This window comes from Gossypium raimondii, chromosome 12, assembly GCF_025698545.1.
Source record: "Gossypium raimondii isolate GPD5lz chromosome 12, ASM2569854v1, whole genome shotgun sequence".
Taxonomy (NCBI): domain Eukaryota; kingdom Viridiplantae; phylum Streptophyta; class Magnoliopsida; order Malvales; family Malvaceae; genus Gossypium; species Gossypium raimondii.
In genome coordinates, this window is record NC_068576.1 from 7,532,318 (window position 1) to 7,546,652 (window position 14,335).

Here is a 14,335-nt window from a genome sequence, read left to right on the forward strand (position 1 = left end):
CGCCGCAAAAAATAAATCAATTTATAAAAAAATAAAATAAAAAATTTTAGCATAGCAGAACGGCGTCATTTTGTTCAAAATGAAATAGCGGCGTTTTTTATAAAAACGCCACAAAAAATAAATCAATTAATAAAAACCAAAATAGCAAAACAGCGTCATTTTGTTCAAAATGGAAACTTTTTGTGGCATTTTTAATAAAAACGCCGCAAAAGATAAGCAATAGCGGCGTTTTTATAAAAAGCGCCGCAAAAATAAATCAATTTATAAAAAAATAAAATAAAATAATTTTAGCATAGCAAAACGGCGTCATTTTGTTCAAAATGAAATAAATCAATTAATAAAAACCAAAATAGCAAAACGGCGTCATTTTGTTCAAAATGGAAACTTTTTTGTGGCGTTTTAAATAAAAACGCCGCAAAAGATAAGCAATAGCGGCGTTTTTATAAAAAGCGCCGCAAAAAATAAATCAATTTATAAAAAAATAAAATTAAAAATTTTTGCATAGCAAAACGACATCATTTTGTTCAAAATGAAATAGCGTCGTTTTTGATAAAAACGCCGCAAAAAATAAATCAATTAATAAAAACCAAAATAGCAAAACGGCGTCATTTTGTTCAAAATGGAAACTTTTTTGTGGCGTTTTTAATAAAAACGCCGCAAAAGATAAGCAATAGCGGCGTTTTTATAAAAAGCGCCGCAAAAAATAAATCAATTTATAAAAAAAATAAAATAAAAAATTTTAGCATAGCAAAACGGCGTCATTTTGTTCAAAATGAAAACTTTTTTGTGGCGTTTTTATTAAAAACGCCGCAAAAGATAAGCAATAGCGGCGTTTTTATAAAAAGCGCAGCAAAAAATAAATCAATTTATAAAAAAATAAAATAAAAAATTTTAGCATAGCAAAACGGTGTCATTTTATTCAAAATGATGGAATTTAATTTTTAGTAGCATTTTTATTGAAAACGCCGCAAAAGTTATACAATTAGTGGCGTTTTTTATAAGCACCGCAAATATTACAATACCAAAACGGTGTCGTTTTCTTCCCTAAATCAGATTTGACTTAAAACTGAACGGGGTTTTGTATTACCAAATGCCGCCAACCCCCCAAGTTCTGAAAACAAAATCCTTCACTTCAAAATTTCGCTTTCTCTCACTTCAAATACCGCCGGCGATGCCTCCCCTCAAGGTCCCCTGCCTATCGTTGTTATTTTCTAAGTCCACCATCACTGGCGCCGCTTCCACCTCTCTTTTTGCTCATAAGAAGACCAAGGGTTTTTTTTCTAAGTTCCCGAAATGATGTTCCTTTTCCTGATTGGTCCAATTTTTGGGAAGAAATCATAGTGAATTCTTTTTCTAGGACTCCAAAAACGAAAATGGGTTATATTTCGGCCATGGGTTCTTTTTGCTCACTGAGTTTTCTTGCAACTCATGTATATGTTGCGCATACTTTTTCTGCCTAACATAACAGTAAGTGCATTTGGCCTGCTTCTAAATTTCTATGATATTTCAGCTTCCATTAGATCAAGGAGGTGGTGAAGGAAAAGCAATGTTTTTTATTTGTTTATTTATAGATTTCTGAAGAAATGTTCCTTATTTTTGGGTTTTTACTTGTTTTTTTATTTATTTAGAGCAACCATTACACCAGGGACTGTGTTGATTTTGTTGGCTGGAAGGTTTATGGGGAAGAGTTGTTTTCTTGAAGCATTTAACTTTGTGTGTGCTTTTCTAATTTTTCTTAGCCCTTGCTGTTGGGATTCCCCATTTTTGTTTCAAATACAAGGTAATAAGCATATCAAATTAGCAAGCTGTGCAGTTATTTCAGAATCATCAGTTTATAAATCAGAAGCCCATCTTTCAAATTTTTGAAATGTTTATAATTTTTCCCCAGACATAAAATCCAAGCAACGACATGGAGGCAGTGCCTATACAGAGTGAAAACTTCAAGCTAGGGTTCATCGGAGCAGGGAAAATGGCAGAGAGCATTGCCAGAGGAGTGGTACAATCTAGTGCTTTGCCTCCCCAACGTATTTCTACGGCAATCCACTCAAATCCCAGTCGTGGTACTGCCTTCCAGTCACTCGGCATCTCTGTTTATAGTCACAACATCGACGTATGGTGCTTTCTTTCCCCCTTGTTCTTGTTACATTTAGTACCGTTTTTATTATGTTGAATTATTAAAGATAAGACATTTACTCCCAGGTTCAAAGAAATTTAGTTAGTTCTTTTTTACTTTGGTTTAACACCTCAAGGCGAGGTGACATCAATCAGGCTTTCGGGCGCCTTTGTTGCAAAGCCAGGCGCAAAAAAGCCCGCCTCACAAAAGAGCCGTTCCATTCTCCTGTTTATTTTTTTATTTATTTTGGCTTTTGAAAGAAAAACATCATAAAATATAATAAATGAGTTTTTTAATTAATTATTGATCTAATTTTATTATATAAAAACATAGTTAACTCTTAAAAGTTAAAACTTTTCAAGAGAAGATGAACGAAATTTAGAGCTAGTTTCTGGTGATGATATTTAGTTTCGTTCTTATGGTGTTTTATTTTACGATACATTAAGAAAATTATTACACTTAAAACTATTGAACAATGTTTTGAATTTAGAAATTGAACTATATTAAGATTTATCTTTCTTTTACTAATTAATTAATACTTACTGATTATATGTATTAGTTATATATGCTTTTATATACATTTTACATATATATTTATATTTATATGCTTGCGCCTTAGACGGGTGAGCGCTTTTTTTGTGCCTCAGGCTATATAAAGGTCCTAGCGCTTCAAGTGCGCCTGGCGCCCTTGACAACATTGATATATATATATATAAGGGGTAAAAAAACAAACAAAGAACCAAGTTGGTTTTGACTATTTGACTTACTTTTATTTTGCTTTTCACCATTTGCATATACATATTTTAGTTCTTTACAAAGTGGAAAACAAAATGCAAAAACATGTGTTCTGTTAGTTTTGTTTGTATGTGGAATTGGAAGGAAGTGAAAAGATTTCACTGAAGACTTAATTAAAGAAAAAAAAGAGAATAGAAATAATCATCCTTTAAGATTGTTATGCTGTTTAGTTTTAATAATATGGTGTTCTTATTTTTATTTTGTTTCTGATCCAAGTTATGGATATATGGAAGCAGGTTGTGGATGCTAGTGATGTGATAATTTTTTCTGTGAAACCCCAAGTAGGTAATGCTATTAGCCTGAGTGCTTCCTCTTTCATTGCCTCTACGCGCTTCCCTTTTTGTTTTTGAATTTTTAGAGCTGGCAATACCATTCTTGCAGTAGGTACCTTTTTCTAATGCTTCCTCTTTCATTGCCTCTGTGCGCTTCCCTTTTTTGTTTTTGAAGTTCTAGAGTTGGTGATACCATTCTTGCAGCACGTACTTTTTTTTTCACAATTATTATAATGAAAGGCTAGAAACTTTATTCTCAATTATTATAATTACTTGATTCTCCTGGCTTACTTTAGCTTTCAAAATTTACAGATGCATGCAGAAGCTGGAAATGGTCAGTATGAAATGGCTTTGGGGTACACTGCTTGTACATATGCTGCTGACAACTTGATTTTCATGCGCGAAGTTGTTAGGGCTATTGCAAATAAACATGGCCTGTTGGCAACGTTTGTCCCCAAGTAAGTTGTAACTTTTCATATTTTGACCAATGCTTTCTACCTCATCTTCTGGTCATGGCCTATAGTTTCTGATATTTTTCGCTTTTGCTTTGGATGAAACTCAAATGGTTCATTAAAATATTTATTTTGTCATGTAGTGGTATTGCAGATGAAGGGTTTATTGAATGTCTACTAGTATACCAATTTATGCTTTATCATTCCAACTGAGTTAGTGAATCTTTCTGATTATATAATAGATATTATGAGAGGCTCGTCTGATAATCATTTGAATTGAGTTAAACTTCATATATTAGTCAATGTTGTGAGGCTTTCATGCATGTTTTGCCCTTAACGTTAGAAACTTGGAATACCCAACATTTTAACTATGTTTCTCTGCCCAGGTATGCTTTGGATGACATAGGTTCTGGATCCCATGTGCATCTCAGTTTATGGCAGAATGGACAAAATGTTTTCCAAGCATCTGATGCATCTTCTCAGCATGGAATGTCTAAAGTTGGAGAGGAGTTCATGGCAGGGGTTTTAGATCATCTTCCCTCAATTTTGGCATTCACAGCACCACTTTCAAATATGTTTATTCTCTACTTCTTGCACACGTGTATTTGCTGCACATGATAATATTCTTGTAATGCATTTATGTATTCTACTTAGATTTTATGTTCAACTTTTTTTTGTCTTCAGTTATGATCGCATACAACCTAATACATGCAGTGGAGCATATCAATGTTGGGGCAAAGAAAACAGAGAAGCACATTGTATTTTTTTTTACCTTGCAATGTGTATAGTCATAGGCAGGTTCAACTAGTTAATATGTTTCTCATATGTATTATTTATTTTAGTTTTGATTCTAAATTTTTATTTTTACTTTAATATTTACGACAATTTGAGGTCTAACTTTTGGATTTTAATTCAGTTATCAATTTATATCATATATCTTTAATTGAATTTGAAGTATCATTTAAATTTGCTGTTTTTGATTGGATTTTATGTTACAAGAAGGATTGCATATGGATGAAAAATCGGATGATACAATTTTGCCAAAATTAGTGGCGTTTTTCCATAAATGCCGCTAAAGAATCGTACTTTTAGCGGCGTTTGTGATAAAAGCGCCGCTAAAGATCATGTTCTTTAGCGGCATTTGTGATAAAAGCGCCGCTAAAGATCATGTTCTTTAGCGGCGTTTGTGATAAAAATGCTGCAAAAGATCATGTTCTTTAGTGGCGTTTGTGATAAAAGCGCTGCTAAAGATCATGTTCTTTAGCGGCGTTTATGGGTAAAGCGCTGTTAAAGAACATGACCGTTAGCGGCGTTTATTTCTGTAAACGCTGCAAACGTTAGCGACGTTATCGTTAGCGGCATTTTTTGCGGCGCTTGTGGAAGCGCCTCAAATGTCTTTAGTGGTGCTAAAAAGCGCCGCTAAAGGCCTAAAAAAATGCCGCTAAAAACCTGTTTTGGTGTAGTGGTATATGTAAGTTACGGGACATTAATGGTCGTGTAAATATGTTTGTTAATGAGATGGAATTGGTATTTAGTTATCAATTTAAATGCGTAGTTTGTATGCATTGGGGCTTTTGCATGAAATACATTTTACAAACTTATTTTGGTATTTAACCTATCCAATAAGTTTAGTCTGGGTTGGCAACTGTAGGGCCATTTGGATGGCGTCAGAGCTGTTTTTGGAATGTGTTGGTTGCGTTTTAGGTCTGTTCTACTTATTGATCATGGATGCAAAATGTGTTTTTATTTTATTTTATTTTTATATGTTACTAAAATGTAGAAAATGTTGAATTTTATTTTACGAAAAATTTGTTATGTTAAACAAATGATGGATTTTAATCATATAAATACAAATAATGTATTAATGTATTTATAAAGTGATGTTGGAAGCTGACTTTAATAAGAATATTCCATATAACAACAGAGGTACAGCTGTGGAGGCAAAAATGGCATCTCAAGGAATAAAATGCTACTACCCAATTTGGCGGAAATGACTAAAAAAACACTATAAACACTAGTTTAATCTTTAAGTAATCTACAAAAGTAAGGCCCTAAATCCAACGGCCAAGAATACAGCAAGGGTCCACCGTGAAGCCAAGTAACGGATTTCACCACCGCTGGTCTCCCTTTCCTCAGTAGTCGAAGTTGGCGTGGTGGAACCGTTATAGTTAGGATTACTACCGTACAACCATTGAATTCCTTCTATATCATCATTTGCTAGCTCCACTTTCCTTGTTCTCGAAGTGATTGTCGGATACATAATCGCATCTTCCACCGACGAATGCCCCAGCCCTAACAAATGCCCGATCTCGTGGACAGCCACGGTCTCCAAATCTACTGCCGACGGCACAGCTGACCTCATGACGTCGCCCGAAACGATCCAGTTTTCATCCGCATCCAAATGGAACCTCCCGCTGGGAGGAGAAAACGCGTGAGCCAAAGTTCCTAAAACCCCGTCAAATGGCTCTCCGTCTCCGTGGTCTCCGCTGTAAAAACCGATTTTGATGTCGGCAGTGAGTAATGAATCCGTTTGAGAGAAGGTCAGCGGCGTAACAGCGGACCATTTCTGGAAGGCGCTTGAGAAAACGGCCTTTATCTCGTCTGTTAACTCGTTTCCAGGTAAGAAACCGTACGTTAAGTCCCTCCTGTTGGCAGGCCAACGTGGCGTACCCGGGAAGAAACTATAATGACCCGTCGTGTGGAAGTGTCCAGTGGTGTGGAAAGATGGCGATTTACCGGAGTTCATGGAAGTCGTCCCATTCACTATATCGGCGTTACCGCATCTCGGTTTTACGATCTGTTGAAGAGTCTGATCATCCAGTTGACCGGTCACGTTAAGGTTGAAATTCTGCTGGTACGTTTTCAAGGCCTTTTCTAGCTCGTCATCAAAATCGTCGCTAAAATTAGGCGCAGTGATGGGGATGTAACCGAAGTTGCTAAAGTAGTGTTTGAGCTTAGACAAACCATGTCGTGTCTCTCCTGAATGGCAACCCGCGAATTTAATGAAGGCATCCCATGGGGCTAAAAAGGTGGCGTTTGGGTGTAGCCATGGCGGATTAGCTGTTATGTTTGGAAATAAACTAGCTGCGAGTGAAGCAAAAGAGAGAGAGACCAAAATGGTAAGCTCAAAAGCTTGATATTTCATCTTCTTTAGCGTTTAGTTATAGTTTTTGTGGCTGGAAAAGAACGGAAATAAAAGGAAGTGAAACCAAAACTCTTAAAATATTTTTCCCAATATCAAATATATTAGGCCACCGATTCATAATAATTTATTTCTTAATCAAATATTTTCATTATAGCAGGATCAAATTTGTGACATTTATCACAAATTTTAAACAAAATAAAGTTAATTTCTATTCAAATTTTACAAAAATGAAAATTTATTTTTAATATAAACAAAAAAGAAACAGTAAAAATGAATTTTAATTAAGCCTAGGATATTTAAATATAAACAAATTATGAATGGAAAAATGACTGCGTTTTGGCAAATGTTGAGTTTACTAATAAGTAAAAAGGACAAAAGCGTGGATGAAATTGGGAGGGGAGGCGGCATTGGGCAAAAGTCAAATTTGGGGCGTTGAGCGAACAGGTTCACTGGGACTTTGGGAGAGGTAGGGCCACATCTCTCTTCCTCTTTTTTTTTATTTTTTTATTTTTTAAGATAAGACTTGGATAAATTAATTATATGGTAAATTATAGCAACAATTATTTAATTTTGGGTAACTGATAAAACAGTTATTTAAATTTTAATTCAATTACTCAACTTTTGAAAAATAACAAAACAGTCACTTACGTTATCGAAAAATAACAAATCAGTCACTCATTAATATTTTCCGTTACAAATCTAACGAGACAGGTGACGTGGCCAGTTACGTTAAACAAGACAAAGTTAGTGGCTTTTTTTAATATGTTTATACTTCTTTTTTCTCCATCCCAAGAATTTTGTCGTTGATGCCTCTACCACAATCATATTTGGCGTCACCATCGTTGACCACCACCACCTTATCTCAATCATCCAATCACCCATTCAATAATCAACAATCTAGATCGAAAGATGCTTGGAAAGCACCTAAGAAGAGCTCACCTTGTTCAAGCCTTGAAGAAAAAATGGTTATTGCCAGATAATAGAAGAACTGAGGAATTAGAAGTGAAGGAGAAATTCAACTGGGTTGAACTTGCTGAAAGGGAACTCAAGATTGAGCAGGTTGTTGACATCAAGAGATTCGTGCGAAGCAGCGCAAGCAGAGTTGTTGGCATCGTGGAATCGGTCAAGAGAGAAAGAGTTAGGGGAAGAGTAAAGGAAGGTTGGGAGAAGGGATTGTTTGGAAGATTTCGAAAGGAAAGCCATTACTGCAAAATTTGAGAAAACAAAAAACCTGTTGAAAATTTAACATGTCGAAAATTTACCCATCTATTTGAGAACAAAAAACATGTTGAAAATTTGAGAAATCAAAATACCCCCATCTACCATCTCCTCTGTCAGATATAGATGAAAATTTGGCCACCACTTCTCCTTTGTGGGGCTTTCTTCTCCTCTATAGACGAAATCAAAATTTGAGAAACCCGAATGAGATTTTAGATTGATGGATTCTAGGGATTTGAAAGTGGGTTTAAGGAGCTTTGGAGGTAATGGTGATACACCATTGGTGATGAGTGGAGCTTTGGAAAATTTCTCTTGTTCTTCTCTTCCTTTTTTTCTTTTACTGCTTAGCTTAGCTAGAGTTTTAAATTGGGGCGTCTACACAGTAGGATGCCATGTCACTTTTTCGTTACGTTTGTAACGGAAAATAGTTAAAAATACTATTTTGTTATTTTTTAAAAGTTGAGTGACTGTTGGTGTAATTTACTCTTAATTATATTAGAGATGATTTAAAATTTAAATTACGGGAAGTATTTGGTAACATAATAAAATATTAAAATAATATGTCAACTTTTAAGATTGTTTATGAAATAAAAAAGTACACTATTAATGTATCAAATAGACCTGATCATAGGCTAGGCCTATGCCCGTTTTCTAGGCCTGAGCTCAATCCGACACGAAAATAGGCTTAAAAATCTGACCAAACCTTACCCGATTAAAAATGCCAAACTCGAGCTTGACCCGGTCCGCCTGTATTAAATTTATTAGATTATTTTTTATATAAAAATAAATTTAAAAAATATAATATATCAAATACACTAAAAATATTAAAATAAATATTTCCCAACAAATTAAAAATATATTAAAAAAATCTTTATTCTTAAATGATACTAAAATAGTTACAACTTAGCAAACAAATGTTTCTAAAATAGTAACAAAATTAACAATAAAATAAGAGTTATACAATATCCAAATAATAATACCAAAATAGTAACAATATAATAGCGAAATAATAGCAAAACACAAAGTTTAAGTTAATTCGGATTGGGCCAAGTTGGGTCTAACCACGAATGTATTTTCCGTTTGGTTTCCTTCTCTATCTATCTTCATTTTCCGTCTCACCACGAATTCCCTTTTCCGGTCATTCATTAAAAAGAAAAAAGAAGAAGAAGGAGATTTCTGATTAAATACTTGAAAACAAAAATTTGTTGGTAAAGTTGAACATCTACAATGCATGGACTCGTCTTAGGAAGGCAGTCCATCTACGCTAACAGTATCAATAACAGGCACGTTTCATTTCTTCTCCCTGCACGTTTCCACCACCTAACCCAATCAATTATTCATCCCATTTTTTTACTTTTATTTTCTAAAAACTCATTCTTCTCAAAACGATTAGATCAAGAATTATAGGTGTAACAATTTAAAATAAAGAGTCAAATGGATTAATTTGTCAAATCGATTTTCTCTAATTTTTTAATATTTTAATAATTTATCTAATTAAACTGAATGAACCGATTGAATCAATGATCTAATCGATTTGATTATCGATTCAATTTTAGAAGCTTTAAAAGCGTAACTAACAATTCAATAATTCATTACATAAAAACCCGAGTATTCAAGGTAGGTTTAGACCCTAATGAAATCAACATTAGTTTTAATATATAGTTTTTAACAATAAAAATAAAATATAAACTACGAATACGCATCCCGTTATATATAAGTTTTTCTTTTGGTCATTCAATTAAAAAGTAATTACACTTTGATCATCAATATTTTGAGATTTTTTTATTAGTATAATAATAAATTTAATCTTTAATTTTTTATAATTTTATCAGACCCTAATTTCATATAAAACTATAAAAAAACAATATTCTTTTTAAAAAATATAGCAGAAGTTCCAAACCTAGATTAATTTTACTTGTGGTTTGATGCGTCGATGAATAACCAACTTCCAAATATAAACTAATTTTCTTTTGAAAGCATTTGGCATCTAAAATTCTTTGAGGTTACAAACTAATATTTCCTAAGACTGTGATTGGAAAGAGCCACTCGTTTTTTCTCAAAACACCAACATACAACTTTAGTTTTGGGGGAATTTCTCACTTAAATTCAAAATTAGCCCTTAAATTATATCACCTTTTCACTTAAGTATATGAAAAGCCTTGGATATGGCTATGGAAGTGGAATGCATTTCAAGCATTTTGGGTTTTGGGACATTTTTCATCCTTTCGTTTTCTTTATTCTGTTTTGGATATTGTATTAGAAATTGTTACTTTAAAAGTTCTGATTTTGTTTATGCATAGGCAACTTAAAACCTAGAAATTGAATCAAATCAACCATCATCAAGTGGTTTGTTGGACAATCTTGAATTGGGAACAGATTTCGACAGTAGTGCCACTGCCACCACCACAATACGGATAGGTGATATTACGGCAACACAGTTACAATTTAAAAATCAATAATTAAAATCCATAAATTGATATTAATGTGAATGATAAGTATTGAAAATGTTTTGAATCGTTACAAAGGTGCTAGGAGGGGTTTGAGGCATAAAACGAGCTTTTGGGGCCTAAAATGACCAAAATAGTATTTTTATGTGAACAGGGGAGAATGCATTGATATTGTTGGGATCAAGTATCTTTAGCCTAGTTTTTTCGCCATTAATGCTTCCAGTTTTTCGAATAGATTAATTAATAAAATTTCATGATTAAAATTATTATCTTTTGTTTATTTGTTCTTAAAATGTATAAGCAAACATTAGCTCATTAATTAGCTAACGTTTAACTAATATTAAGTTGGATCATGTGATCGGATCGTGATGCAAGAAGATAACTTGTAACACCCCAACAATTTTCCAATTAATTGTACGATACGAATTAGAGGATTTTTTTGAACAGTTTAGTATAAGAATTTTTGGGTTACTTGAATTTAGTGGGAATTGAGCATTATTAGAGTCATGAATTAATTTAGAAAAGTGTTTTTGAATTTTTTTGACTTGATTTTAAGGATAAATTGAGAAATTATAAGTGTTTGTGGTGATGAAATTAGATTTGAACCATTAAAACCTTATTTTTATACCATGATTTTATAATCGCCATACAAATTAAAAAGGGGATGACCTTTTGACGAATCTTGTATTTTAAAATGTTAAAAAAATATAAAGGGGATTAAAAACCCCATTTCTTCTCAAGTTGGCCGACCTCTATTGTTCTATTAGAGAAGAACTTTCATTTTTCTTCCTTTTTCTAATTTCATCATTTTGTCTTAAAATTTCTAACCATTTTTCCTCTACTTCTCGAAAACCACCCTATAAAAACTCCATTCAAGCCTTCCTCTCCATCACCACCAACATAGGATTTTAGTTGATTAGTGAGAGAAAGCTTGCGTAGGATGAGAAAGTGTTGGATAAGGTAAGAGTTTTTGTGTCTCACCATCATATCATGTTTAGTTTTCATTTTCATTATATGATTTATGGTTAAACCACTAGTGTAGACATTTATGATTTGTATTCATGAGCATGTATTAATGTTGTCATTGAAGAGAGGAAGCTTTATAAGGGAGCTTCTAACAAATGGAAAGAAATTATTGAACAGTGAAGAGGAAGTTGGAAGCCTCCCTTATTTTGTTGTATTTTGAGTAAGTTCTCATGGAAACCTAAATTTTCTTAAAATCATTGTTATTGAAATGTGTTATTAATTGAATAAATTATATGAACATGAAGACTAAAGGTATTGAGAAAATGTTATTAACCTTGATAGATGATAAAATAAGATTTTAATAGCTTATGACTAATATTCAAATTAACCTAATGAAATTTCATTTAGGTGAGTTAAGAGTAAGGTAAGTTGAAATGTTATAGATTTCATTGTATTTTGAAAGTACTTTACAAAAATGTTTTTATGAAATCTTGTTCTTTAATGTGATTGGTTTTTGATGTTAAGCATCAAATGGATGATTACAGCATATATATATATATATATATATATATATATATATATATATATCTTGGATAGAGTTTTGAGACCATTTCGTCTAAAATATGAATGTGCTTTGAGATATGTATGCCGATTGCTCATAAGAATTATTTTACATGTCTATATGAGATATGGTTATGAAAATGCTATTGCGTTAATAATGGAAGTGTAAATTGCTACTAATAATATGTTTCCCTTATAACTTAGTAAAATAGCGTAGGACACATATGACATGCCATAGGGAGTTAGTCATGCACATTTGATTTGCTGCAATTTGCTGTAGCAAATTAAACTACTTTCTGTACTTAATGAGCTTGTAGGAAAGCAATTTAGTTATATTTTCGTTTAGTTCTCACTTTTAGCCTTTAGGAAATAAACTGAGCAATTTAAGTGATTTATATGACTTTGCAGGCCAATGGAGGCCTAAAGGTAGACTAATATGTTTGGTGAGTGTGCAGGACATTATTCGAAAGCACAAAGACAGTGGAGTGCCTGCATTGTTGTAACTTAGAGCTTGGATGTCGCAACACAGTAAACAAAGTATCAAAATAGTAGTCTGCCATCGGTGTCGTGACATAGCCATAGGGTGTCACGGAACAGTCCTGAAGCCACGCCCTAAGGAGTAAACTGCCATTAGTGTCGTGACACTGACGTGATGAGGTCACTTAATCCGGTAAGGGAGATTAACTAGTGGATGTGGGATTAATTAACATCTATGTAGGGTTTCTTAGTAGATTAGTTGGTTGGGATAGGAAGAACTTAAAACCCTAGGCTTGATGACCTTAGGAAGTCATATAGGTGGGAATAAACTTGAAATCGGTATTGCCTATCCATGAAAACCTTACCCTAATCTGGTCTGAATTGTGACATTGAGAGATAAGTAGTTCTTGTTGACTCATTAGGTTAGTGAAGGTCGATAAGCCCTGCTAGGTTAATGACTAGTTGATTGAATAGGCCCTGCTAGGATAGTAGTTCTTGCTGACTCATTAGGTTAGATGTGAGCATCGGAGGATAAAAAAGACATTGATACCTGCATATAAGCATTGTGGCAGAACTAATCTTGAAGTTTGTTGGAAAGTTATGGGAGCTTGTTTTGGATGTGGGTCCAAAGACCACTTATTGAGGGATTACTCGATAAGGGTCGAGGACATTGTGTTTCAATTTGTAGGATCTACTTCTATAGCTTAGAGGGGTCAGAATTTTAGGGTTAGTTGTAACACCCCTATACCCGACTTGATCGCCGAGTCAATGTATTAGAATGCTACATTTGTTGTAGAAGCAACAACAATTAATTTTGATTCATTTCATTATTTCATTCAAGTTAATAAGATCATTATACATTTACAACAAGATTCGAACACAAATTTGGTTATATACGAGCTTATGATAGCACTTTTAGTGGTCTAAGTTTGAATAGGGACTAAAATGTAAAGTTTTTAAAGTTTCAAGCTGACGTCACAAAGTTGGGGGTTCCTCATCGTGACATCACTCTCTGAATTGCCTTCATCACGCTGTCATAGGTCATTGACATGACGTCCATTCTGTTTTTGCCTTGTTTCTATTTCTTCAACTTAAATTATCTAAGGCATAATTAATTTCCACATATATTCTATAATTACTTGCCAAAAACACATTTACATAATGTAGGAAGTCCATTTGTTTTCCATTTACTAGCATAAGCACTCACCTAGGTACATGCCATTTACTTAAAAACAAAATAGAGAGGTGATTTACTCTTTTCCCGGCTCTGATGATGTAATGAGATGTAAGGCTACTAATCCTCAATAATCTTTTACTTCTAGCTTTTACCTACTCATTTAAAACATGTGTTACGCTAATAAAAGCTTAGTAAGTACAACAAGAATTAAACTTACATTCTATTTACACAGGAAAACATAACTCAATATCATTATTGTAAATAAGTTCAGGACATGTTAACATTAATAACACTAAATTATCACTCAATAAATGTATAATTTCATCCATCACTATTCTTTATCAATTTGCAATCTTGTCACATTTCAATAAATTTTGTCCACAACTTTATCCAAAACAGCACAAAATTGAGGGATAGCTGAAATCCTTAATTGTCATTCCTTTTCTTAAATTTGGGAACATAGAAAGGTTAGGAAGCTTACCAGCTTGAGAAATCGTTAGTTACTTATGCATAAACTTTAGCTACCTTCTTCCACACAGACCACTCATTAATATTTCTTTCTTTCAATCCAGACTAGTGAAGAAGATGAAGAAATAACAGAAAAATGAGAGAACTACACTAGAGAATAACGTCTCTCTCTTATTTACTACTCACGTATTTCCTTCATCGATATCAATTTCAACAGCCAAGTGTGCAAATCTATAATCATCAT

At 33.4% G+C, this 14,335-nt stretch overlaps 2 protein-coding genes across 4 annotated transcripts; one reads left to right on the plus strand and one right to left on the minus strand.

Moving 5' to 3' along the window:
* Positions 1-1,098: 1,098 nt before the first annotated feature.
* LOC105763105 (uncharacterized) lies at positions 1,099-4,580 on the plus strand. Of its 3 annotated transcripts, none has more exons than XM_052624968.1 (7): positions 1,099-1,467; positions 1,629-1,780; positions 1,889-2,110; positions 3,145-3,189; positions 3,493-3,638; positions 4,019-4,207; positions 4,317-4,580. In XM_052624968.1, exons 3-7 carry the CDS (start codon positions 1,910-1,912, stop codon positions 4,438-4,440), a joined length of 705 nt encoding a protein of 234 aa, XP_052480928.1. In that variant the 5' UTR covers positions 1,099-1,467; positions 1,629-1,780; positions 1,889-1,909; the 3' UTR covers positions 4,441-4,580. The 3 variants fall into 3 exon arrangements, with proteins under 3 accessions (XP_052480928.1, XP_052480929.1, XP_012436647.1); XM_052624969.1 differs by having other exon boundaries at positions 1,740-1,780; XM_012581193.2 differs by lacking the exon at positions 3,145-3,189.
* Positions 4,581-5,515: 935 nt separating this feature from the next.
* Positions 5,516-6,855, minus strand: LOC105763104 (metalloendoproteinase 2-MMP). Its single transcript, XM_012581192.2, has one exon. It carries the CDS (start codon positions 6,775-6,777, stop codon positions 5,668-5,670), a length of 1,110 nt encoding a protein of 369 aa, XP_012436646.1. The 5' UTR covers positions 6,778-6,855; the 3' UTR covers positions 5,516-5,667.
* Positions 6,856-14,335: the final 7,480 nt, after the last annotated feature.

Excerpts from the sequence above, each read along its gene's own strand:
- LOC105763105 (XM_052624968.1), top strand. The coding sequence starts at position 1,910 with ATGGAGGCAGTGCCTATACAGAGTGAAAACTTCAAGCTAGGGTTCATC. Across the intron at positions 3,190-3,492 it reads TTTTTTCTGTGAAACCCCAA|ATGCATGCAGAAGCTGGAAA; the intron begins GTAGGTAATGCT and ends CAAAATTTACAG. Across the intron at positions 4,208-4,316 it reads ACAGCACCACTTTCAAATAT|TTATGATCGCATACAACCTA; the intron begins GTTTATTCTCTA and ends TTTTGTCTTCAG.
- LOC105763104 (XM_012581192.2), bottom strand. The coding sequence starts at position 6,777 with ATGAAATATCAAGCTTTTGAGCTTACCATTTTGGTCTCTCTCTCTTTT.